Source organism: Fomitopsis serialis, assembly GCF_022376445.1.
Source record: "Fomitopsis serialis strain Sig1Antser10 chromosome Unknown B0H18scaffold_8, whole genome shotgun sequence".
NCBI lineage: Eukaryota > Fungi > Basidiomycota > Agaricomycetes > Polyporales > Fomitopsidaceae > Fomitopsis > Fomitopsis serialis.
Window position 1 is genome coordinate 196868 of NW_025954968.1, and position 24893 is coordinate 221760.

At 58.8% G+C, this 24893-nt stretch overlaps 8 protein-coding genes across 8 annotated transcripts; 3 read left to right on the forward strand and 5 right to left on the reverse strand.

The window, feature by feature from the left end:
• Nucleotides 1-13: 13 nt before the first annotated feature.
• B0H18DRAFT_983188 (uncharacterized protein) lies at nt 14-765 on the reverse strand (the record flags this gene model as incomplete). Its single annotated transcript, XM_048044601.1, has 6 exons — nt 14-61; nt 85-253; nt 305-343; nt 367-395; nt 448-545; nt 583-765. Coding segments are annotated over 6 exons (540 nt in total), but the record flags the coding sequence as incomplete, so codon positions are not given.
• Nucleotides 766-1560: 795 nt separating this feature from the next.
• B0H18DRAFT_1115358 (uncharacterized protein) lies at nt 1561-2512 on the forward strand (the record flags this gene model as incomplete). Its single annotated transcript, XM_048033255.1, has 3 exons — nt 1561-1614; nt 1674-2328; nt 2385-2512. 3 exons carry the CDS (start codon nt 1561-1563, stop codon nt 2510-2512), a joined length of 837 nt encoding a protein of 278 aa, XP_047897784.1.
• A 514-nt stretch (nt 2513-3026) lies between these two features.
• On the reverse strand, nt 3027-3279 carry B0H18DRAFT_983192 (uncharacterized protein; the record flags this gene model as incomplete). The annotated part of the gene is made up of 1 exon (XM_048044602.1): nt 3027-3279. A coding segment is annotated over exon 1 (185 nt), but the record flags the coding sequence as incomplete, so codon positions are not given.
• A 4714-nt stretch (nt 3280-7993) lies between these two features.
• B0H18DRAFT_642309 (uncharacterized protein) lies at nt 7994-9247 on the reverse strand. The gene is made up of 7 exons (XM_048038916.1): nt 8961-9247; nt 8601-8906; nt 8483-8543; nt 8388-8430; nt 8274-8330; nt 8086-8217; nt 7994-8014 (listed from the first exon to the last, which is right to left on the reverse strand). Exons 1-6 carry the CDS (start codon nt 8961-8963, stop codon nt 8199-8201), a joined length of 489 nt encoding a protein of 162 aa, XP_047897786.1. The 5' UTR covers nt 8964-9247; the 3' UTR covers nt 7994-8014; nt 8086-8198.
• Nucleotides 9248-11557: 2310 nt separating this feature from the next.
• On the reverse strand, nt 11558-16831 carry B0H18DRAFT_983233 (pyruvate carboxylase). The gene is made up of 24 exons (XM_048044603.1): nt 16507-16831; nt 16345-16443; nt 16163-16275; nt 15972-16096; nt 15822-15917; nt 15323-15760; nt 15008-15259; nt 14848-14957; nt 14728-14796; nt 14193-14672; nt 14056-14138; nt 13921-14006; nt 13865-13869; nt 13609-13813; nt 13420-13449; nt 13143-13363; nt 13046-13085; nt 12955-12989; nt 12500-12826; nt 12397-12443; nt 12184-12343; nt 11968-12123; nt 11776-11836; nt 11558-11717 (listed from the first exon to the last, which is right to left on the reverse strand). Exons 1-24 carry the CDS (start codon nt 16672-16674, stop codon nt 11671-11673), a joined length of 3453 nt encoding a protein of 1150 aa, XP_047897787.1. The 5' UTR covers nt 16675-16831; the 3' UTR covers nt 11558-11670.
• A 580-nt stretch (nt 16832-17411) lies between these two features.
• Nucleotides 17412-18830, reverse strand: B0H18DRAFT_870668 (UDP-galactose transporter; the record flags this gene model as incomplete). Its single annotated transcript, XM_048040113.1, has 7 exons — nt 17412-17616; nt 17671-17787; nt 17878-18194; nt 18256-18324; nt 18381-18437; nt 18499-18696; nt 18753-18830. The coding sequence occupies 7 exons, from the start codon at nt 18828-18830 to the stop codon at nt 17412-17414; spliced, it is 1041 nt and encodes a 346-aa protein (XP_047897788.1).
• A 900-nt stretch (nt 18831-19730) lies between these two features.
• Nucleotides 19731-23370, forward strand: B0H18DRAFT_983245 (serine dehydratase alpha chain-domain-containing protein). The gene is made up of 19 exons (XM_048044604.1): nt 19731-20177; nt 20246-20332; nt 20401-20423; nt 20478-20504; nt 20617-20876; nt 20938-20967; nt 21049-21167; nt 21225-21263; nt 21320-21391; nt 21451-21578; nt 21640-21856; nt 21914-22060; nt 22129-22254; nt 22289-22355; nt 22412-22434; nt 22569-22624; nt 22689-22696; nt 22747-22883; nt 23003-23370. Exons 1-19 carry the CDS (start codon nt 19860-19862, stop codon nt 23039-23041), a joined length of 1923 nt encoding a protein of 640 aa, XP_047897789.1. The 5' UTR covers nt 19731-19859; the 3' UTR covers nt 23042-23370.
• A 215-nt stretch (nt 23371-23585) lies between these two features.
• On the forward strand, nt 23586-24700 carry B0H18DRAFT_1083023 (uncharacterized protein; the record flags this gene model as incomplete). Its single annotated transcript, XM_048031610.1, has 8 exons — nt 23586-23683; nt 23749-23787; nt 23838-23931; nt 23979-24112; nt 24168-24281; nt 24339-24413; nt 24471-24550; nt 24600-24700. The coding sequence occupies 8 exons, from the start codon at nt 23586-23588 to the stop codon at nt 24698-24700; spliced, it is 735 nt and encodes a 244-aa protein (XP_047897790.1).
• Between the last annotated feature and the right edge of the window lie 193 nt (nt 24701-24893).

Below are 24893 nucleotides of genomic sequence, written 5' to 3' on the forward strand. Positions count from 1 at the left end.
TGCTCAATTCGTCATGTCAGTATGCTATCCGCACCATTGTCAATTCAACGAGCGCCGCTGCCTGTGTCCAGGGTTGCGAAGCACATCATGATATGATACCAAGCTTTAGGTGGCCCGGATCGGGCATCTAGCGTACACGGCGGTGCCCTCTGAGATGAGGGTCGTGATGCCAGGCAGCAGCGGATGGAACACCAGAACGCGCGACGGGTGGGTGTTCCAAACGCGGATGCAGCACTGAGCGGCTCCCACCGAGCTAATTTAGAGGAGTGGTCAACATTTGCAAGGCGGTGGGAGGCCTACGCACCTGGTGTTCTCACGGGACAGTCTTGGCCAACGCCGACGGCTCCCGTACAGCAACCACAACACAAATGCAGGGCGAACGTGAGCAGCGCCAACTGGGCCATGTATTTGCACGGGCTGCTTCGCAGCGGTGGAACGTGTACGTACAGGCTGCACGGAAATAGCCTGGGCAGCAGGCCTCGCCGCGCCGCGCCCGTTGGTAGGGATTTTCGGATGGGAGCAAGGACACCACCCGCAGCTCGTATCTTCCCGAGCAAAGGGGAGCACAGCGGCCAACAGGACCTGGCAGATTGCGAGGGCGGGCTGGGAGGAGCCGAGCGCGAGAGGACTGCCATTCGCGGCGGGGGAGGATTGGCGAGTCAGCTGCCGCCTGGCTCCGTCACAGCAGAGTTCAGAGGAGTTGCGTGTCCGGTTCGGGCGAGAGGAGCGCGTGCGGGCGCCATTGTCGGACGAGATTGGGACGAATCTCGCGTAGGGCCATTGTGCGCACAAAGAGGCAGGACGGCCCATCGCAGGACGTCACTGGAGTGACTCGGCTCGCTGAGATGAGATGGGCGAAGGGGGCCTTACCGAGGCGGAACCTTCGGCGGTAGAGCAGAGCAATTCCGAGTTGTGGCGGCCCCAGCAGCGGTCTGAGCCCACCCCAATCCACGGCCCCGCCTCTGCCAGCGCATTTGCGCGCGCGCACGCCGTATCGCGTGTCCTCGCGAAGCCCGCCGGCGTCTCCGAGTCGCATCCACTGCGCGCTCGCGTCGGTTCGCGTTCCCTGCAAACAAACGCCACGACGCCTCAGCATACGATGCGGCCCTCTGCATGATTGCGCAGCACGATCTTCGGCGACGACGTCAGCGAACGCTGGCCCGCGTGCAGCGCCTGCTTCGGGGGCGGGGGCAACGCGCAGTGCGCTCTGGCCAGCTGGCAGCGGTGGGCGGGGCAGAGCTGGATCAGAGCGATCAGAGCCTCGGCAGCACGGCAGCCAGTCTGGCCGGCGGAGGCAAACCAAGATTCGCACATCGTCAGATTCGGTTGCCGTGACTCCTGCGTCACGCCCCGCATTGGGTTAGTCGGCAAATTTGTTATCACTGCGAACTAAATTAACAGATGGGGCGACTTCCTAGATCCATCGGGCACGCCAGGGTCCCTTACCACTCCTCAGCCTCTGTACTTAAGTACCGCCCGCCTCGTAGGGCGGCGTTGCCCTCCCCTCCCCCGACAACGCTCGCCACGTCCTCCCGCCCTCGCTACCCCGACAACACCGCCATGGACGCAATGGACGTGAACTGGTGCCTCACCTGCTCCCGACACATCGACGTGGTACGTGACCCCCGCCTCGCACACCCCTCGCTTCCGCTCACAGTGCATGTCTTCTTCAGGAGGGTAACGCCCCTTACTGCTCGCGCGAGTGCTACACCTCCGACCAGCCTGCTTCATCCTCAGCCCTCGCGTCCCCCGTCTACAACGCCTTCGACAGCGCACCCATCGCCGAGAGCATCTCCGAGCTCGACGACTGCGACCTCTGCTCGCGCTTCGAGAGCTCGATCACCACGACGGAGCGGAGCAGGTGGATCGGGAAGGGAGATGCAGGGATCTATGCGTGGGCGAGGGACGTTCCTCCGGGCCCGCCGAGCGGCCCCGACAGCGCCATCTCCACCGCAGACCTCCGCCCGCCAAAGCTCCTGCAGACCACCCGCCGACCAGTCCCCCCCAGCCTTTGCATGTCCAAAACGATACCCGCGCCTGCACCGTCAGGCTCTTCACGACCCGTGCTCTCCTCCCTCCCGTCCCTCTCCAGCCAGTGCCCGACAAACACGAGCGTCGCCTCGCTCACGACCCCCTCCTCGTCCGTCTCCCCCGCTTCGCCAATTGAAGCGTCTCCCTCTCCTTGCCCTCCGACCACGACCACGGTTGCAGTCAAGGGCGGTTTCATCAGCGCCCTCACGGCGCAGGTCCGCTCGTGGACCGCGTCGTCCAAGGAGTGCCCGCGATCCGAGACAGTGACACGACAGTCGCGGACGGCTTCTGCCGTCCGTGCATGGCCGCGGCAACCTCCCGCGCATCTTGACGACCCGTCACCGTCTTCCCAGAAGCCAAGGCCAGCCTTGGGTACGAGTTCGACGGCTACTGGGGCCTCTCGACAGAGAAGCTCCCCCTCACCGATGATCACCCAGCGTTCCGTGCGCGGGGTCGCCGCTCGTCGCGCGTCGTGTCATGACTCCCCTGCATAGAGGACCCTCCCCTTCTTGTATAATACGCCTTCTCCACCCGAGCTGCCCGCAGCCCGTCATCGTCTTGCCGGGCCCACCCCCAAAAGATGACTTCTCATCGCTTGCTTGTACACACGGACTATTTGCATATTATATCTGCGCATCGTTTCCCCTCTCGTAGCTACGCATCTCGCTCTCATCACCGTCAACCCACCCCTCATTCGCCTCATCTGCGCCGTCCACCCTCCCTCACTCGCATATCCCCGCCTCGCATCGTCTTGATACCATCCAGTCCCCGCGGCCCTCCTGCTGCTGCTGCCGCCGCCCGTCCATCCCTGCCTTCCGCGAAAAGCCGTACGCCGGCGCGCCTGCTTCGCATTTCCCCGCGCGCCGTTCGCCGCCATGCCCCCAGCCCGCCGCAGCCCCCTACCGTCCGTAACAGTGCATGCTACGCCGGATGTACGTTATTTCTGTAGTGCGTATCGCGTGTCGTCACGATCACGGTATTCCCCCCGGGCCCCGAGTAGCTCAATAACTGAAAGCTCCTGCCCATGTCCACATATAGAGTTCGCATAGAAGAATAGGACGCCTTTCTGATCGCGTGTGTGCGTGTCCGGATTGAGACGTGCAGTGAAGGTGCGACGCGCGTGAAGGCCCGAGAGCCGGGGTCTTCGTGGGCCTCGCTGCACGCATGCACCACACACTGGTGCCATCAGTGGCGAGGTCGTGCAGAGTCGGCGTTGTCACGGAGGATGACTGAGCGACGCGTCCTGGCGTTCGCGATCCACGAGGCTACGTAAAAGACGGATTGTCGAGCTGTCGGTGCGTGCGCACGGCTACGCGTCCCTGCTGACCGCCCTCCGTTCTGACCGCAGAGCCTCCCGCGTCGCTCAGGCCCTGGACTGGGCCTCCCGAGCACGGACGCCATCATCCCCGCCAGCGGGTCGGGATGACCAAATCTGCGACGTTGCGATGATCCATTGTCCTGCACTGGCACTGGCACTGGCACGTCCTCACTTGGCCCTGACAGAGATCGGGGCGCCCGGGCGCGTGCGAGGATTGGCCACGGCCTGCTTGTCCAGGCCTGGTGCGTCTCGGATATAGCACGGCTCTGAGCGAGAATAGTACGTTATTCATCCATGGTTCACACAGGGACTCGTCACGGCGTGCTCAGGCGAGTGTGCGCTGCTGGCAGCACCCGCGGTGCGCGTCCGAGCCGCCAGTGCCGTATCACCCCGGAGAGTTAACGTTATAGGGGCCCGTGCCCCTCGCCGCACGCCCGCCTTCTCAGCCGTCGAACCCGGACGCGGAGTCAGAGGTTGGCTGGTGATACATACGCCCGTAGGCTCAACTTCGGTTGGGCTGCGCCACGGACCCGTGCATGCCCCGCACACGGCACGGGCCCCACGCCAGCCCTCCCTCCGACTCGCCGCGCACACCTAAACACTCAACACATACACGGGCACCGCACGCACCAGGGGGCAGCCCTTCTCCAGCGCCGGGGCACGCCGTGGCACTGGATTGCGCAATCCATACAATGCCCCGTCCTTCCTGGCTTCCGCGCTGATACGCCCCCTCCCCGCGAGCTGCCCATGGCCTGGCACTCTATGGCGATCGCGGATCGCGGTGGCCAGCCACGGTCGCGACGCGCACTGGCAGAAGGGTTGTTATCGCAGGGGCGCCGTGCGCTTGACAATACGGCCTCCCCTGGCTCGCTGCCCGCGCAGACCGAATGGGAAAGCGCAGGGCTTGTTCGCGCGGTTCCTGGCTTCTGGGCCACTGCGTGAGGTATGTTCTGAACGTACGGAGTCTGAACGACTCACAGGATCCTTGTTTTTTTATCAGAAAAATTACAAACAAGAGGTCTGGTGTGACAACGCTGCGAATGCGGGATCCCGGCGGGAGAAGAAGGCACCCCAAAGCAGTCCTGTGCATGCGACTCCTGTCGGGCTCTCAGTGTGGCCGTTGGCTGCTCAAGTTCTGACACATGTCTCGTTCTGCATCATGGTCTGTCGTTGGAAACTCACTGTACTTATGCTGTGTGAGAAAGACTTCCTTGCTGTCCTCCACCGCGCCTGGGTGGGCCACCCCACCTCACCCAGTGTCTCGATATCCGACATGCACCCGTAGGATCATGATGGCTTCATTGACCGGACTTACCGGTGAAACAGCCAGTGTTGCACAGTCGAACATACGCAAAGAAATTTCAGCATTCTTGTTGTACTTGGTAGCCGCATCTGTACTCGACTCAGCTCGCAATGAGACCGGTGATGGCGACCCATGCGGCCCATCCGTTGGTGCACGACGAGCGCGCAGACGTGCTCTCGCCGTGCCACGTCGTGCGGACGGGCGCCTCCCCGCACCCCAGACGATCGTGTTGATGCGGCGATCAACAGCGCCCGATATTGACGAGCTCGAGTACGATCGCAGCGCCCAAAGGAGTCCCCCTTCGCAATGGGCACGACGCATGGCGAGAAGGCTTCCGCCATCAACAGCGGAGGGTCCGTGCGCGAAGGGGACGGCGTCGGTGCGGCAGACGTGCGTGCAGGCGAAGGGCGGAAGGCTCGGATGCAGTCGCGCTGGCTTCTGCCCGTGGGAAGCGCGATAGCACATGGCTGCGATGTTGCCTAAAATGGACGTGCGGACCCGGCCAGTCAGCGCCCGGCTGCGATGTCACAGCCGTGACTACCATATGAGGCAAGGCGGCCTACCGGACGCATTTGGCAGGGCGCACTACCGGAACCTCGGGAGCCCCATCACGCGGCACCGCCGCTCGCTGGCCGACCTTGCCCAAGCGGGGCCCGACCTGCGCGGACGGGCAGGCACGCCGAAGCTCCCGCGGCCTTCATCTATCATATTCGCAGACTGCTTCCGCCCTCGGCGTGACTTCCCGTATCTCTGGCGTGCAGTGGGTGCTTGCAGTGGTTGGCCATGTCACGCATGTGCTCATTAGCAGGACGACAGTTTCACGCAGGCCGCAGTCGGAAGCATGCAGGATCTCGCAGATCAGCTAGTGCGTAGCAAATCCGAAGCTAATCATCCCATTTGCGGGGGCGCGCACACGACGGTGGCGTTCAAACGTTCACTCCCAACGGCGTTCCCAGCGATGGCCTCTGTCCGTTGAATGATGCAATCCTTCGCATGAAAGTGAGGCTTCCGTTGGAGGTGATCATCGCAGCACGACATATGCACCGATAGCACTCGTCGACGCAATCGCTGGGCGGAACTTGGACGGCGGTCGTCCATCGAATGCAGAGCTACTCGCCGACGCCGTGTTTGCTTCCGTGTGACGCAGCCCGACGGCGAGAGCTGCAGCGGGATCACTCAGATCGGAGAGCGGAAGGTCGGCATATGTGGATGAACGATCGAAAGGGCAGTGTTCTGACGTGCCTCGCGAGCCCCTAAGTGCAGTAGTAACCGAGCACCCCGCAGGCCGACGCCGACTTGAGCGGACGGGCTGCGCACCTTCCATCACATCCTGGCTCCCCGACAACGACGCGCGCCCGCCCATCCCGGATCTGCCGCGTCCAAAATGAATCTCGTCACGATCCAATCGCGCCAGCGTGCCTTCCCTGCTGCGCCACCTCCTCCCCAGTGTCCGCGCTCGCGGGGACTCAGTGGCGTAGAACACTCTCGGTCGCCGTAGTGTATCACTTCGTCCGCAGCAGCGCCCGTCGCCAGACAAATATTCCCAGAATATGTATTCCTCGGGTTTCTCGACACTGCACCCCGGCCGACTTTCCATGTGCCGTCGTGCCGCCCCGCCCATCCAGCCAAGCTGTCCGTGCCCTCGACGGGTTCTCAGGCCAAGGCTGCGCCACGGTCATGCGCCCGGCGTAACGCCCTCTGTCCTATTCCTGCGCTGATCTCGTTGATTGCGTTCCAGCGAGGGCGTTTGTCCGCCACACGAAGTGCGTCGATATCTGTCCGTTTAGGTTTGGTGGCCAAATTCACCGTGTCGGATCCATGGGACTTCTGTGTCCGTCAGCCTACGACCCTTTTGTGCTGCTGGCGTCATTCCAGCGCAACTGCGATGATGGCTTGCTTCGCATGCAGGTACGCCCGGCGCTCATGTCGACCGTCCTGTGAACCCGTCTCGCTTACAACCACACTTGAAGGCACTGCGAGAATAAGGAAATAGCTCCGCGCTATGGAACTTTATGTCCGAGGCACATTCTGGCTGCCTCGCTGCCACCGTGACATTCTCTGTAGGCCTGTCGTCAGCCGCAGGGTACCAAGTGCGACCGACTTCGTACACTAGTACCCCCAGAGACAGCTCCGTCAGCGTCGCATGCTGGCTCGGACCATGCGAGACACGACAATGTCGGCCACTCGTGATGGGCAAGACGCGAAAACGCGCAATCGCCGCGCGGGCTGACAGTCCAGAATTAAACAGAGCCCACAGTCGTGGTCGGCGCTGACTACAGCTGAGCAGCACCGCGAACCGCCAATTCACGTCATGCGCGTGAGCAGCCGTGACAGAGCAGTGACCCTCCTGCCAGGTTCGCTCGGATCTACAAGGTACTGCGCCACAGCTGCCTACAGTATGCCGTCATGCACCCCAGTACCAGGAGATAGGCCATTAACATTGTATTCAGCACTGCAGCTACGCCCCACCGTGGGCATCTCGTCGGTTGCGAGGCCATGGCCCTTGTTCCGTGCGCCCCAGCGACCCCCGCTTCTCCCCCTCGAGGGCACTTCTGCGCGACCTCAAGCTCGCGCCCCAGGCCCTGGGCCGTGGAGAGGATTTCGGCTCGCTCGCGCGCGAAGCCCGCGCTCGGAGCGCGAGGCACGCCCAGCTGACTGCGGGAGGGGCGCCTCCCACGACTGAATGCCAACTCTCTTTACCTGCCTCTACAGGGTGCGACCGCGCGAACCGGCGGCGCGGTCAGGCGGTCGCGGTCGTGTGCGTGGGTGCGAGCCGCACGCCCCCTGCCGTGCCCCGTTCGGTCCTGCGCCCCGCCTTCTCGCCTTCCCCAGCGTTACGGCACGCGAGGGGAGTGAATGCGTCGGGGACGCTGTTACGAGATGGCATGGACCGTGTCTGGCTCGAGGGTGCGATTCGAATCGGTGGCTCAGATCTTCAATAACTGCCAGAGATCAACTCGCGGCAGGGTAGCCACCCAAAAACAAATTCCTATAATGAATTCGCGACCTCGATCCTCGAGGCCGCTGCTCCAGTGGATCCTTGACGCCACTCAGTATCCCCAGCTACAGAAAGTACAACGGATGTCTAAAACACTGTTAGAGCACCGCACTGTGACGATCGTGCATGGAGCGTCGGGAGGCTAGGCCTACCGCATGCCCTCAGTTACGTCTCTGCGTGGTCTCGACTTTCATTTGCATTCGTTGATGGACTGGAAGGCCGAAGCAAGTTTCCAGCCATTCTACGGTTTCACTTATCACGTACGAGCAAGCCTGGCTCGGCGAGACAAGGGATACTTCGGTGCAAGAACGTACATACAGACACGGCACGGATACAAACCTTTCGCCAATCTCATTTTCGCCTTCTGGCACGAAGACATTGGGAACAGCTTGGCTACTCACGCGAGCAACACCGCTCACTATCGCATCGACGTACCCACCCTGCACAGTCCGCCAGGCCTTCCTCGGCACGGTAATACACTCTTCCTTGGTGTCAGTGATGTAAGAGCAAAAGAACAAATATGATACACAGCCTTGTGCTGGGGGCTTTTACTGCGGAGGTTGGAAGCTGCACAACACTCGGTGAGCTTCCGTACCAGTCGAAGATAGGAGTTAAACGCGTACCCTGGGGGAGGGCCGGAGAAACCGGGAGGAGGAGCGAAGGGGGGCATGCCCGGCGGTGCACCAGGGAAGCCAGGGGGCCTGAAGCCTGCCGGAGGCATACCTGGTCCACCGGGCGCACCGAAGGGCATGGGAGGACGTTGTAGTGCTGGCCCACCCACTAATACATGCTATCAGCAGGGAACAAAACAAGCAGTCAGAGGTGAACGCACTCGGCGGCATCATACCCATCCCACGGCCTGCAGGCATACCCCGTCCAGGACCGAACGGTAGCTAGTGCACACAATCAAGTCAGTTTTCCAAATACGCATCATCAAGAGCGACACGCACGGCGTTCTTCTTGTCGTCATCCACGACAGGCGGCGGTCCCTCCACCGACAGACTGACCACCGTCTCGCCGCGCAAAATGACGAGACCGAGCGTGCGCTTCATCTCCTGGACGGGGCCCGCCTCCGACTCGCCGGGCTTCTTCTTCGGGCGGATGCGGCGGAACTCCTCGCACTCGGCGAGGACGAGGTTCATGTGCCTGTCGAACGCGAGCATCTGCCCGACGAACGCGCGGCCGTCGTTGATCGTGACTTTCAGCCGCCAGTTGATCAGGCTGAGCATCTTGCCGCCCTTGGATTTTGGAGGAGGCTGCGGGGCGTCGATCAGCTGTGCACTGGGATGCGGCCTTGGATGCTGACTTACCATGGTGGGCGATGTATTTTTCGGTGGTCTGTGGTGGTCGTCGGTGTCGACAACGAGGATCGAGCGAGTTTGAGCACGAGGCAAACAGCCGTAAACAAACTGAGTGGCGTCGGTGGGCCGGCGCCTGAGCGATCCTGATCACAGCGACCTCTTCCGTCTACTCAACGCCCGGCATGAAGTTCATCCGTCTGCCTCTTTCTTGTTGCGGGGTATGTCATTCGAACATACTTTGGCCTCAGAAGAGTGGTTAGCTGCCGCGCTTAAGTGAGAGGCTCGCCATGACTGATGCTCCGAGCTATAGCACTGCGTTCGCACACATCATCCTACCGTCATAGCAGTGCTTCCTCGACGACTTGGAGCTGATGGCGAAGCAGCTCTACTGTCGACACAAGAAAGGCGATACAGCAGCCTTCACACATTCAGCAGGATCTACAAAAAGTACGGTCGCCTCGTTGAGCACGTCCATCGCAAGAGTGAGTCGAACCGAGCTGCCTTCTCTGAATGGTACCCGGGTCACGCTCCGTACATCCTTCGCGCAGGCACATGGGAGAGTCGACTGACGGCACGAGCTCCTCACGCGGAACAAGCATCAATGATCCAGCTCAAGTGAATGCGCACAATGGGTCCGCTGACCTGTGGAAGCCGTCCAGGTATGGCTACAAAATAGAGTGGGCATCGCCGTGGTCCTTCTCCACGTCAATGCTGCAGCTCTTCCGCTTGGCTGTGGGACTCGCCGCAATAGAATGTCACAAGCACGCGTTACCCGTGTCCAAGCCTCGACATGCTTCAGACGCACGTCTGCCCGTGTCGCGTCCCACCTGCCGCCGCCGCCTGCCATATCGCCTCATCGGATGCACTATCAGCCATACTGAACGCCGAAGCGTCCTGCGAATGCGAACTGTCCCCGGTAGTATAATCGCGAATTACCAGCGATCATGTATGGGAACTTATCCGGATACCGGACGCAACGACTGATACGGCTGGGATGGTCCACAACCTCGAAAGCTTCCGGTGCGCTCTCCGATGTATCCGACTGCATGTGCTGCAGACATCTCACTTTCAGGTTGTCACATCGGGGCTATTGTTCGTCCGCCCTGCTTCTGATCGTGGTGCAGGGAGGTGCAGAGGTCGCGTGCCGCTCGCGGAAAATGGATTGTGTTCGTGATAACCGCTCTTGGCTTCACGCTTCAAGTCGTTCCAAGATCTGTATGCATCACACGAAAACTTTGCATCATAGTGCGTAGGGAAGAACTTGGTCGAAGGTCAAGGCAAAAAACCTCGTGTGAGCGGTCGACGACTGGATTATCGGGGTAAGCAACCTTCTACCATACTCTTCTGCGACACCGTGTGGGACGTCACTGGCTTGATTGAGAAGGAGGAATCCGCGGTCCATACGACGCAACCGGCGAAAGGGATATTAATATCGCTACACTCTCAATCATAGTCTGGTGCGCCGTTAGAACGGTTTTCGAGACCAACTAACGCAGCCGGTGCAGACAATTACGTTTTCCGAACTGCCAGCGTACGTGAACGGCCCGCAGTAACGTCGAGCTTCATTGCCATTGCGTCGCGGTGTCACACATCTCGATCAATGAACTGCGTTCTCGGACTCGGAGGACGCCTCTCGAAGCCTGCCAGAAGCGGCGTTCGTTCCGCCCAAATTGAGCATGGGCGGGCTGAGGCAAAAGTCAAGTGTGTCATTGGTTCGTAAACGATCCATTCATTCTAGCGGGCGGTCTGATCAGAGATAGTCGTGGCATGAGTGTACGGGCAGGCAGAGGCGTGTTGGGCGCGGCCGGGATCAGTGGTGTGTTGCTCGAAAATTTACTGCACTACACTCGATGATCTAGGTGAAAGGAGTACTCCTTCTATCTTTCACCGCGAATTTCAAACGCAGGAAGGATTTGGCAATTGAGGGAGCTTGCTCGAAGGAACGGCCGACGGAGAAGGGCCAAGTCCTACCATGACGGAGGCAAGCACTTAGTACGAGCCGGGCTTTCTACCTCAGCTAAGGCTTACTTCAACCGATGCGAGTCACCTATACACAGACACCGTCGACAAGTCATACATTTCGGATATGGGACGGACTCGGACGGGGTCGTCTGACCCACGAATTCATCTCCTGGGATCGTCACGCTCACACGACCGAGGGCGCTGGCGCGGAGACATTTCCTCATGCGCTCGTAGTTACGAGAAGTCAGCGTCCGGGCGTTGAAGGACGCTGTACAAATCCGTCCAAAGGCCTTCATAAACTGCGTTACATATCCTGAAACGATACGGTACTGCGTGTCGGCCGGTGTCTATGGCGTCCGAGTCAGGGACAGTGTATTCAACGGCGAACTCCAGTCACTAGTAGTGTTACGTATTTCTATTGCGCAATCGTTTAAGATCCGTATGCGTGAGGTCACCAGTACTCACCTATCTGACTGACTGCGTCGGCACTTCTGCGCTGCTTCGCCATCGTCCGGCCCCACTAGGAATAGCTGCCTGAATGTCGTCAACTACGCCCGGACGATTGGCCTACTACGCAATATTAGCTCATGAGTTCGCTTTCGCCGGCGAAGCAAGCTCAGGGCATCAACCGGTCTATTCCAAGCATCGGGGAAGCAACTTGATTGTATTTATGACAGCAGTTTGCGTTTACTTCTACAACATTCGTACACTACTAGACACAACGCGATGATGCAAAATGCGAGGACGCCCGAAGCGCTTAGTGAGAAATTTCGACAACGAGGTCGCCCTGGTTAATAGAGTCCCCTGCAAGAAGCCACGTCACTCGATGACTTCAGTGTGCGTCCGGAGGTAGGATACTTACCTTCGCGTATGAGGATGCGCTTCACATGACCAGACACAGGCGCCGTGACGGCGGACTCCATCTGAAGATTGAGTGTAAGTATAGGTCGAAGCCAAAAGAGAAAACAGGCGTGCCTTCATGGCGCTCATGACTGTGAAGTCATCGTCAACAATCCGGTGAATGCGACTGGGCAAGAGCAGACTTACCGCACACAGGGTCACCCTTCTTGATCTCAGCGCCCTCCTTGACTCTGACCTCAACAACGACACCTGACATCGGTGCGCCAACAGAGCCCGGGTCAGAAGTAGCCTTTTCGCGCGAGACAGTTTCGACTGCAGAGTTCTTGTCCTCGACGGAAACCGCACGGACCTATTCGGCGACGTCACCCGATGAGCAGAGGAACTGGGGTTTTTTCGGGATGTGACGTACTTCTCCGTTGACCTCGAACCAGACGTCACGTTGCGCACGACCCTCGACGACAGGACCAACAGCCATCAGACGAATAATGAGCGTCTTGCCCTTCTCAATGGAGATGTACATCTCCTCGCCGATTTCGGGGCGACCCAGGAAGTAACGGGTAGGGATCACACTGACCAGCACCATGTCAACACACGGCGGAGATCGCAAGCCTACGAAGCGTACCTCAGGTCACCGTATCTCGTAACGAAGCCTTGGTAGTCCTCGAACACCTGATTGTGATGGTCACTCAGCACGACCATCCGGAAGACTCGGGCATGCAAAGTACCTTCGGGTACATGATGTACGACGTGACGTCCGCATCTGTGATGTGCTTGCCAAACTTGCTGCGCAACTCCGCCTTCGTCTTCCTGAAGTCAATAGGAGGCAGGTTCGCGCCGGGCCTGCCATCGATCCTGGGCTTGTTCCTGATGACCTTCGACCGGAACGGTTCTGGGAACCCTCCGACAGGCTGGCCAAGGTATCCTTGGAAGAACTCGACGACCGAAGATGGGAAGTCGAGCTGGTCTGCGCGCTCGAGGACTTCTTCCTTCGGGAGCTTGTTGGATACCATCCATTGCGCGAAGTCCCCAACAACCTTCGACGTTGGCGTGACCTAGTAGTACGTCAGCTACATGTGCTGCGAGGCTAATATCGAGACCTGCCTTGATGACGTTCCCGCACTTCGCATGGTACATGTCAGTCTAGGCCCATCTATACGTTAGGCATCACGACACTGCTTACAAGCTCGTTCGCCTCGATGTACTTCTTCTTGACCTCTTTGGGAATCCGTCAACCCTCATTCGGATCTCACAGCAACGATGTGGTCACTCACCCGTCCACTGGGTGCCCAGGCCGAGCTGGGCCGCCTGGAACTGCAACGATCACGCATATTCAGAGCGAGTCCCCCCGAACGTCACATCCAAACTTACCATCAGATTCGTGTACTGCCCTCCCGGCATCTCGTGGTCGAACACACTCGAGTCCGAGGCACGAACATTCGCCTCGAAGCAGCCATAGAGCATGCGCACCTGACTCCAGTAAAGGTTGAGCGCCTGGATGTCAGCGTAGCGGATACCAGTTCCCAAGCCAGTCTGATCAAGGGCAGCGCACACTGCACCCATGGGCGGCTGAGACGTCAATCCAGACATGCCTGGTGGTAACCATTGAGTACTTCGAAAGTCATCCAGCAGGAGCAAATGAACACACTGTCGATGGCGACGTCGACGACGTCGGCGCCTGCCGCAGCCGCAGCAATCATCGTCGCGGCGGAGATGCCGGCGTATCATGTGAGTGCACATGGATGGGCAGATCGGGGTACTTCTTGCGGATTTCACCGATGAGCCTGAAGGTAACACAAAGTCGTTTCATTTCACTTGCGCTTGGCAGCACACTCACAGTTCGCTGCGTGGGGCTTGAGAATGCCCGCCATGTCCTTGATGCCCAGGATGTGGATGCCCTCCGCGACCAGCTCGTCGACGAAGTCGAGGTAGTACTTGAGCGTGTATTTCGTCTTCTTTGGGTCTGCAACATCGCCGCTGTAGCAGACAGCCGCCTCGACGACACCACCGGCCTTCTTGGCAGCGTCGATACCAAGCTTCAACTATAGAAGAGTCAGCACGAGTAAGCGCTCCTCGTAAGCAGAACGACTGACGTTGTCTGTTGGAAGACATTAGCAGCTGACGCGCGGAGTATGCAATTATAACTCACCAATGTAGTTGAGGGAGTCGAAAACACGGAAGATATCCAAACCGTTCTCGACAGCCTTCTTGGAGAAGTCGTAAATGGCGTTGTCGCTGTATCGAGAATAAGAGTCGCCACAATCACAACAAAAATGAAGCTTACGGGTAGCTAGTGTAACCAACACCGTTGGCGCCACGGACGAGGGCCTGCAGAGGGATGTTCGGCACCAGCTTCCTCAGTGTCCTCTGCCCCGGTCGGTCAGCACCAGCATACACCTCCACCGCACCGTTAACACTCACCAGGCGCTCCCACGGGTCCTCGTACAAGAACCGCATCGCAACGTCAAACGTCGCACCACCCCAGCACTCCAAGCTGAACGCATTCGCCAGCGCATAGCTCGTCTCCTTCGCGATGTTCACCATATCGATCGTGCGCAGCCTCGTCGCCAACAAGCTCTGGTGCGCATCGCGCCACGTCGTGTCCATGATGAGCACCCCGGGGTACTCGCGCACCGCCTTCGCGAACGCCTCGGGCCCGTGCTCGACGATGATGTTGCGCCAGCCCTGCTCGCACGGCAGCGACGCGTCGAGCGGCGGCCCGCTCGGGTCCTCGCGGTTCTGGAACGGCGGGACGACCACGTCGTCCTTGAGACCGGGCTCGCCTTGCTGGCCTGCGATGGAGGAGCCGTTGACTGCGAGGTCGCCGAGGTAGGAGAGCAGCTTTTGGGCACGGTTCTGGCTCTGAACGAGCTTGAAGAGCTCGGGCGTGTCGTCGATGAACTGCACAACATATAAACTTTCGCTGTAGACGATCACATCGTCTGGATAAACTTACAGTTGTCCAGGTCTTGCCGCCGATGAAGACATCGTGGGTCAGGAGACGCAGCAAGAAAGGAATGTTCGTCTTAGAGCAAGGTATCAGACGGTGTTCAATGTGAGGCTAAGTTGTACACACCTTAACGCCGCGGATACGGAACTCAACGAGAGCACGGAGCATTTTTCTCCTGGCAACCTCATAGGTCGTGCCGCTGACACTGACCTTCACAAGCAAGCTGTCGTAGTGGGCTACCCAATCTCATGAGCAATCCTCCCTCATGACACACCAGGCCGTGAACTCACCGTAATCTGCGCACCAGCAAAGCCGGAGCTCGCGTCCAGACGCACACCATTACCACCCGCACTGCGGTACACCTCGATCTTTCCGGTGTCGGGTTGGAAGTTCTGCGCAGCATCCTCAGTCGTGACACGGCACTGGATGGCGAACCCGCGCTTCGTGATCGCCTCCTGCGTCAGGCCGAGCTGCGGGAGCGTCGCGCCCGCCGCGATCTGGATTTGCGCAGCGACGATGTCGATGCCCGTGATTTCCTCTACATTCGCGAGTGCCATTTGTCAGGCATCGTCATCGAATATAGCGACAGGAAAGGACGCACCAGTGATGGTGTGCTCGACCTGGATACGCGGGTTGATTTCAATGAAATAATGTCTCCCCATCTGGTCGACCAAGAACTCCGCTGTGCCCGCATTCCTATAACCCACGCTCCTCGCAAGCTTGATCGCGTCCGCGAGGATTGCCTGGCGGACCTCCTCAGGGAGGTGTGTCGCGGGCGCGACCTCGACGACCTTCTGGTGGCGGCGCTGCACGGAGCAGTCGCGCTCGAACAGGTGCACGGTGTTGCCCTGCGCGTCCGCGAGCAGCTGCACCTCGATGTGCCGCGGGCGCTCGAGGAAGCGCTCGATGAAGACGGTGCCATCGCCGAACGCAGATTTGGCCTCCGAGACGGCGCGCTCGAAGGAGGTTGCGAAGTCAGACTGCTCGCGCACGACACGCATACCGCGGCCTCCGCCACCCATGGCGGCCTTGATGATCACTGGTTGTGGATGTGATTGGTTGGAGGTGAGTGGAGGCGAGACAGAGGAGGTAGGACTTACCAGGGAAACCGTACTCTTGGATGAACGCATCCGCATCTGTGAAGGACCCTACGGGTCCGGGAGTACCGGGAACGACGGGCACGCCAATCTGGATGGCTGTATGCTTCATTTCAGCCAACATCGCCTATAGAACGTGGGCGCTACACGTACCAATCGTCCTCGCCTTCGTCTTGTCGCCGAGGTGGTCAATGACCTCCGGGCTAGGGCCCACGAAAGACAGGCCCGCCTGCTCGACCTTACGAGCGAACTCTGCGTTCTCTGATAGGAAGCCATATCTGTGAAGCCGCGAAGAGAGAGCGAGCTCGACATCAGCTTGTGCGCGCCTGAGAGGGGCATCTCACCCCGGGTGGATCATGTCGACGCCATGCTCGAGCGCGATGCGGATGATGTCTTCCTGCGCGAGGTACGCGCCTACGGGCGTGAGGCCCTTGCCGACTTGGTAGGCTTCGTCTGCCTGCGTACCGGGGCGTTCACGTCAATCACATGGGATGGTGCGATGTTAGTCTGAGCGGCGAGAGCGCACCTTCTGGCGATGCGCAGACAGCCTGTCTTCGTAGGAGTAGATAGCCACTGTGTGCAGCGCAAGCTCGTGCGCAGTGCGGAACACACGGATGGCAATTTCCTGCACCAATCGAGTTAGACAGACCAGTACCACTTGAGAACCCGTGAGACTGCGGGGACGTACACCACGGTTCGCGACCAAGATCTTCGTCAATGGGCCCGAGTGACCGGCGGCCTTCCTGCGCATCGTCTGGATGGAGTGCACAGGCGTGCCGGGCGCACTGGGCGACCCGGCAAAAATGGAGGCCAGCCGCGGGGGGTGGAGGGTCTGCGTGCTCTCCGTCGCGGGCATCGTCGGGCGTGGCGATCTCGCGGTGAACTGCTGAGGAGATGGTGGTGGGAGAGAAAGAGAAGTATAGAACAGTGTACGGGGATCGGCCGAAGGTAGAGGCGAGGGCGATGGGTGGCGATGGGGATAACCGAGGCGAGGGGTATGGACGCGTCCGAACGCGAGTCAAGTGACCTCATCTACGCGTCCCGCCCTTTATCGCACTCGGCCTCTGTTGACGCACGTCCCCTTCGCCAGTGCACCACAGGCCACAGGCGGGCGATCGTCCTCGCGCGGCGTTACAGCGGGACAGGCCTTATCCCCGCTGCCTCTTCCCCCGCATCGACGCGGACCACGAGTAGCAGCATCTCTCTCAAGATGGCAGTCCCATAGTATTCTCCGTACTCTACGACAGCGTCGAAGTCCAACTCGTACATCTCCGCAGTGATAGTTACATACAGCGAGAACGAGGGTGCAGGTATACCGATGGCGGTGTCTACTATTAAGATGTCCAATGTCAAACCCTGTCCGAACCCAGCGTCCCAGCACACCTGCGGCCGACCGCGCCCAGCCAGACGCCGCACGTTCTTCCCAATCACACACCTGCGCCGCACCTCGTAATGCAGCACTGCGGCCATAGACACGAACGGCCCCTTCCACCTCCCCACGGCCTGTCATCCGTCGTACGATATCAGAACGTCCTCGAGACGCGAGATGGCGCCGCCGCTTCCCTTCGATTCCGCGACGAGACCTGCCGCACGTTACGGCTTCCGAGTCAATGGGATGACGCCCGTCTGGCTCATCGCCGCGTTCTCGGCCTTCTTCTGGTTGCTCTTCGCAATGGCGTACACCAGCCCGGCGAAGAATCCGACGCCAATGGCACTCACAGAGCCGAACGTGACGGCGTCACCGAAGAAGATCAGCCCTGACGCGGCGACGGGCAATTTATTCAGGGCGCCGACCATACTACGAGGCGGAAATGTCAGGTACGTATGTAACGAGAAGGGAAGGTTGACGAACCTGTAGGTCGTACTGCTCGTCGCACGGATGCACCACGCGGTGGTATACGATATTGCGACGGCCGCCGCACCCGAGAACGCAATTGCGAACAGCAGGAAATTCCTCGTCGCCTCCGGGCTACACGCATCGAAACAATCAGCATCAGTATCAACAACCAGACAGCACGCAGGAAAGCACAGCACATAGACCCAAACACCCTCCACTCACAAATTCGCACTCAGATTCTCCGACCCCCAGTTCTCCGCGACGATCGAGAACGCCGCGAGCACCGGTATGCTCAGCAGGTTGTTGTAGAACATCGTGTCCCAGTCCGAGAAGCCCGTCGCCTTGATGCGCTTCCGCATCGAGAGCACGTACGTGGCGCTCGCCGCGCAGTTCATGAACATCCAGAAATAGCCAATGTTCAGGTTCGTCACCACGCCGCGCATCGTCGCGAGCATGCCCAGGCTCTCCGCAACGGCGGGGTCGTCGACGGTGAGTGCATCGCCGATGTCGGCCCAGGCGGCAATCACAGAGGAGAGCACCTGTGGAGCATGGGTCAGTTCAAGGCTGTGGAAAGGAAGTCTTAGTGATGGTGGGTCTGACCATGAGGATGAACGAGCCGAAGGTCAAACCGGAGACCCGCCCGCCGAACCAGATCACTTCACCGTATGCCTGGACATGCATACTGCTTCAGCGACAGAGGGTCTCGTCAGGTGGAGGAAACGCACGATGAGGATGATTGTCAAGTTCTTGAAGATCGTGTACACAGGTATGCTCAGATATTGCTGCACTCAACACCATCAGCCACCGTCGCCCAGGTACCGTGCCCCTTCAGGAAGTACTCACCAAGCTCTTCGACCCGGTATAGATTACACTGACTAGCATGAAGCTGACCGGGAACCACATCTTCGCGTCGCGGGCGTCAAAGTCTCGGAAAGAGATGACGCCCATGCGCTTCGCCGAGACGACGCAGAGCACCGAGACGGTGGACTGAATGCAGAGCAGGAGGAAGGTCATGTTGAATTGTTGGCCCGAGACGACGAACTGCGGGAAGGTCAGAATAGGGTCCGCCGAGCGAGTGAGAGGGAAGGAACGCTCACTTTGTTCACGACCGTCATGAGGATCGAGGCGAGGCAGTAGCATACAATTGGTGGTACTGTCCAAAAACGAGTGAGCATGCATGTATCAAACGTAAAGCGGGAACTTGTAGAAATGAGCAAGGCCAGCGACATTCAGAGCATCTCGATGAGCCCCAGTGACGGAGCCGCATGATGAGGTGTTGTACCGTTTGTCATGCATGGAGAACGACTTTGGAACTCAAACGTGGAGAACTAACAGAGTCCGACGGGCTAATGGTAAGTTATGCGCGAAAAGGCGAATTCGCAAGGTTCAAATAGAGCCTCGTAGTCCGCTCAAAAAGAGGGAGGCAGATTCCAGCTCTCGGCATGCATGCATGCACTGCGACAGTCCATGGGACCCGCCTGGTCATGCACCGTAGACCAAATGTCGGGTGAATGAAAGTCATATCGGCTTCCGGCACACCTGGCAGAAAAGAACCAGTACTGGAACATACCTGAAGACACGGTGCTCGCGCCCTCTCTGGCCGCACTACTCCCGGTCGCCATTGCCTTCTTAATCTCCACGATGTCCTCCTCCTCCTCCATGATCGGCGAGCTGTTTCTCGAAGACCCTGCAGTCATTTGATGTTCAATTGCAGAATGTTATGTCCGGTATCGTGTAGTTTGAGCGTTCTGATCAAGAGGGCCGCAGCAGGGCGGTTGTGTTCTCCACAGGCGCGTGATGCGATGCTATTCCAAGTGAGGAGGCGCGAGGGTGTTTGGCGAAGATATACAGACAAAGGAGTGGACGGCGTGCAAGGACGTCGAGGAGAGGTCGGAGGCTAGCGAGGAGCTGCAGTAGAGCGGGACCGACGAACAGCCGCACAAGGAACAGGCCCTGCGGCGTTGCCCGCGTGGCACCAGGCACCTGCAAACCGCCCGCGGTGATTGGCTCCCGTGCACGTGTGCGGGGAGGACCGATGGTGGGGTTAGGAGTTTGTTGGTCGTTTCGCGGTGAAAGTCACCGCCCACGCTCACCGCCTCCCCGTCCTCTCCGTCTCCCGTCGCGTACCCGCCTCTGTCCCGCTGGCCACCGTCGACATCTCCTCGACGGTGTCTGTGTGCCGTAGACGATAGACTTGCCCTCGGATGCTTACTCGGCTCGGCCGTCACGCGTCTTCAAACGTCCGAGCGTGTCTCGCCGCTTTACCTTCTTCGGCCTCGACTTCAAAAAGACCATGGACTCACGACGAGCAACGACGACGTAATAATGGCATGACGAGGATGACACGTCCGGACCCACGCGAATACTGCACGAACACCGTCGCACGCGCATCACAAGAGAAAGAGCCGGATCGCGAGGATGGAAAAGACACTGTCGCCGCAGGGGAGACGGGAGACAAAGACCTACGAGTACACCAAACGGAGCATGCTGTCATATCTACATTTGATTGTTCAGTATCGGAGGTACGTAGTCGACTTCTCTCCGTGCGGAGGTTCCATGCTGAGCTCCGCGTTCGGATTGCGGCTTGTAGTTGGCCAAGTTCGTCGCATACGGTGGGACCGATGCGCGCGGGGAAGATTTTATCAACGACTTGATCGAGTTGGAACTTCTGGACAAGGTGCGCCGTAAATTACTTTACTATGTGCGACTGGAGGGGCTTGACACCTTCATTCCCGTGTGGTATAGGTCAAGACCGTGAAGATTACTTTGTGAGTGTGACATTACTGTCTTCCTTCCTGGCGTGACACGGAATCCGTCGTAAGGTATGGCTCTTTGGCCGCTACAGGCACGTCCTGCTACTCTCGACTTCTGACCACCAACTGACCAGAAGCCATATACAGGAAAGGGGTATGCATCCTCTCACATTCTCTCCACAATCTCACTCACAGCTCCGTCGCCCAGACACCACACCCCGCAAGCTATCCTCCTCGGCCTGGAAGGCTCCGACCCCGAGACGATCGACACGGGTACCATTCCGCCACGTTATGCGAACATCATTTCGCAAAAGACTCTACTCCTCGGTGGGAAGCACCGCATCGTGTACGAGCCCGAGCGCGACATGGTCTGGCGCTGGGACGAGGTCCTCAAGACACACCCGAACGGGATGCGGTTTGCGGTGTTTGGTGAGGAGGGCGAACTGCTTGCCACGAATGAGTATTTAGGTGCGTGGACGTCCCGGAAGGAATTGCGAATCAGTGCGCTAACTCCAGTTCAGTGTGGGAGGTGGATTTGTGGTGAACGAGAAAACGAAAGGTGAGTGTCTGCAGAGTGACGGGTGGTAGAAGAGCACTGAAGCTGCACTATCCCTCAGTCGACGAGAACCTGTTTTACAAGGGCGTGACAAGAGTGCGGTACACGGCGCGCGGTTACACCAGACCCACAGTCTGTCTGAACCCAACGAAGAAGCCCCGGAGCAGGAACGCGATCCCAGCCAACCCCCGTATCCATTCCATGTATGTGTACCTCCCACCCTGGCGCCCATCGTCCAAACTGACAGTTACATACTGTAGTCTGGAGAAAGTCTCCTTGCGCTCACGCATAAGCACAACGTAGGAGCTCACTCCTCCGCCACACCTACACTCATCTGATATTCTCCCGGGCATAGATGACCATCGCGCAGATTGTGTACGACAACGAGATGCACTTCGGGTACACGCACGGAGAGGTACACGAGAAGGTCCTTATCTCCCTCACTTGCCGCATACGCCCACCCTGACCTTCGGGCATCATTCAAAGATCACGCGCATCTGGAGCGTGATGGACGACTGCATCCGCACGGGCGTGTCCTCCTCCGAGACGACGCTCCCCGGCCGCCTCCAGCTCCGCCGGCGCGCGCCCATCCTCTACCGCCGGCTCATGCGCGGGTACGTCCCCTCTCGCCTCTGCCAATGCGGAGGTGCCATTTACGCCTTGACGTGCCCATAGATTCTACCCCGGCCTCGTCTCGCCCACATCGCGACACCCACAAATCGGCGCGGGCGCTGGCCCCGCAGGTCATCTCAGCGGGCCCGAAGACGAGGAGGCCGCCCCGCCCCAAGCCGAGGGCAGCAAGCTCGGGAAAGGGAAGGGCGCCGTTGGGAAGGCAGCGCGTCCCGCGCGGGTGGTGGGTGCGCTTGACCACGCGATCCTGCCTATGCCTCCGGTGAGTCCGTGTTACCCGCACGCCATGTCGGTGGGACTGAGAAGGGCACGGTGACAGCGCAAGACGACGATCCCGGCGATGGACTTCCTCTCGTGCTACGCGATCGCGGTGAACGAGGTGAACGCGAGCGGCGGGCGGATCGTCACGAGCCCGACGAACGGCGCGGCGGGGGTCATACCCGCGGTGCTGAAGTATATCATCGAGGTGCGTCTTCCTCGCTAGTGTTCACAGACAGGCGTGGCTCACGTTGCGTTGCGTCCGTGCGATGGCAGTTCGTGAGCGACGACCCGGAGAAGAGCGTGGTGACGTTCTTGCTGACTGCCTCCGCGATCGGCATGCTATTCAAGCGCGGGAGCACGATCTCTGCCGCTGAGGGCGGGTGTCAGGCTGAGTGGGAGGTAGGCCCTTCTGACGTCCCGGCGCGCGTGTGAGCTGACCTACATGATTGTAGTCGCGTGTTCGATGGCGAGCGCTGGGTTTGCTGCTGTATGGGTGGTGAGTATCGCGGTTGCTGAGGATTTGACTCCTTGAGCTTTCTGACATATCTGTGTTCAGCCGACCCAGAGACTGTACTTCAGGTATGCGTGCGTTGATCTCGGGAAGGATTGTCGCTGAACTGCTCGTTGTCGCTAGGCTGCCGAATCGGAATAGGTCAGCACATGCATAGCTCTGTTCGCTTGAATTCAATTGACCAGGACTACGTACTGCAGAGCACAACCTCGGCCTTACTTGTGATCCATCGACGGACTGGTTCAAGTCCCCTGCATAGTACGCTCTCACGACCTGCCTCATGCACATGCACTAACGTTTCTGCTGCACAGGAACGGAACAGTCTAGGTGGTGAGTGACCGTGTCAAGCATCTGCTGGCGGATGTGTTGACCCTTGCTAGCGGTGAAAGCCGTCACGGCCGCGCAACTCTCGATGGCCAGCCAGAACGTATACAGCGTGACGCTTGACGAGGCGATCGAGGCGATGCGTCTGACCGCCGCGGATATGAGTGTGAAGTATAAGGAGACCAGTCTCTCGGTCAGTCTGCTCACCTATCATGTCGTTGGCTGGTACTGACATGGGCTGCTACTCTAGGGTCTTGCTGTGAGTCCTGTGCAGACCTTGACGCAGTGAGACATACTGATTGCTGTGAACAGCGCACCGTGAAAATTCCGTTGACTGTACCTGCTTGCTGAATAAGCAATGGTAGACGAAGCCCGTCTCGGGCTCAGGATTGTAGAGACATAGTTTCTGTCCACATTGATGCGTCTTGTTGTCATAGATGTCGCTCTCGTGCTATCTCGTAAAGGACTGTCTTTATAGATCGGCTTATGAACAACCACTGGCTAGTACATAATGTTGGCGTCGTTCTCGCGATGGTTAGTATAGTGGTAGACCGGATGCTGTCTTCCTTGTAGTTCCGCCTAGATCTGTGATATAGCGCTTTGTTACTACTAAGACTCGCTTTTTACATTTTATCAAGAGGACAATAATGCTACTGTTTGTGGATCCATATGTTCTCGCACAAGATGGTGATATTTAGCATGCACTGGCGGCAGTCATAGACAGCTTGAGCAAGAGCCTCGAAACTTCGAAACGCGGGTCCGAGACGTTTCACACGTGATCGCGACGTATACGCGTGCCCGCCAGCGCGATGCGCGCCTCCAACCTCGGGCACTCGAGGTCCCGCCGCCGCAGTCACCTATCCAGGCTATCCTCCATCTCAACGACCTCTCGACCATGGTTCCGGCATGGTTGGCTACAGTAGCCTCGGTGGGCATGGCCGTTGGCCCACCGCTCGTGTATGCGGATCAGGCGCACTCAATTGTACGGAAGAAGTGCGTCTGGCTGCTATTCGCGCTCTGCAGCATGACTGACTAACACGAAGCTTGTCTTGGTGAAGGGACTCCACGGGGTTTTCTCGTGATGTCTGTGCTATATTGTGAGCCTCTGCCTTTAGCTTTGCGAATGTATGTTGAAGGTTGTCGGCAGGCTGTTGGCGAACATCACCCGGTGCTTCTTCTGGCTCGGGAGCCGATTTGAGATTGCCCTGCTACTGCAGTCAATATTCATGATATTCGCACAAGTATGTATAGTTCCCCCGAGCTGTGCTGTACGCTCATAATCCTATAGATGGCCCTGCTGTACATCTGTATCAAATACCGCCCTCACACGAGCCCCGAAAACATTGGCGCATCCTCACGCCCGTTCTCGTTCTGGCAATGGTCAACGTATACACAATATCTCGAATTCTTAGCAGGATTCATGTACGTTTTAGTCTGCGTGCTCTTGCTCAGCCAATACTTACATTCGTTGGGGCAGCCTATGCCAGGCAATTCTATTCCTGATATTCGGTCGCTTGCAAACCTTCGTGTTTCTCCTGGGTATGGTAGCATTAGGTGTGGAGAGCACGCTACCAATACCTCAAATGATCAGGTATGGGGTCTCTTTCACACCGGTGAAGTGGATGCTTACGACGCCCCTATCTGCTAGTAACCACAAACAGCGCTCTCTGTATGGGTTCAGACTGTCAACCATGCTAGGCTGGGTGGGCGGAGATGCCTTCAAGTTAGTCTGCGTACACGTGCTCGGGCGAAACATGATGTTTATCGTGTTGTTTCACAGAACGGCGTACTTCTTCGTGCAGAATTCCCCGCTGCAATTCAAGATCTGCTCAATCTTCCAGCTATCAATTGATTCGGTGAGTGTCATTGAAGCATGTATTGTCATCTCGTGTTCAATCTGCTCCGACAGTCATCATCGGGCAACGGTTGTATTTCGGGAACGCAATACCTGCTTCGACGCTCATGGAGGAAGATGATATCGAGCAAGCCTTGGCATTGGCGGAGGAGTGAGCCGGAGTGTAGTAGTACACCCCTTTACCTCGTGCCGATCGTCGTCCGCGTGTATCTATCTGTAATGTACTGTGCATAACTACGCAAAGCTCCGTGGGGCGAAGGGCATAAGCACTGTCGAGAACATAAAAGCGAGAGAGGGTGGCTGTGAACGGGTTGCGTATGCACGAACAGCCAACGATAGGCGCCTGGA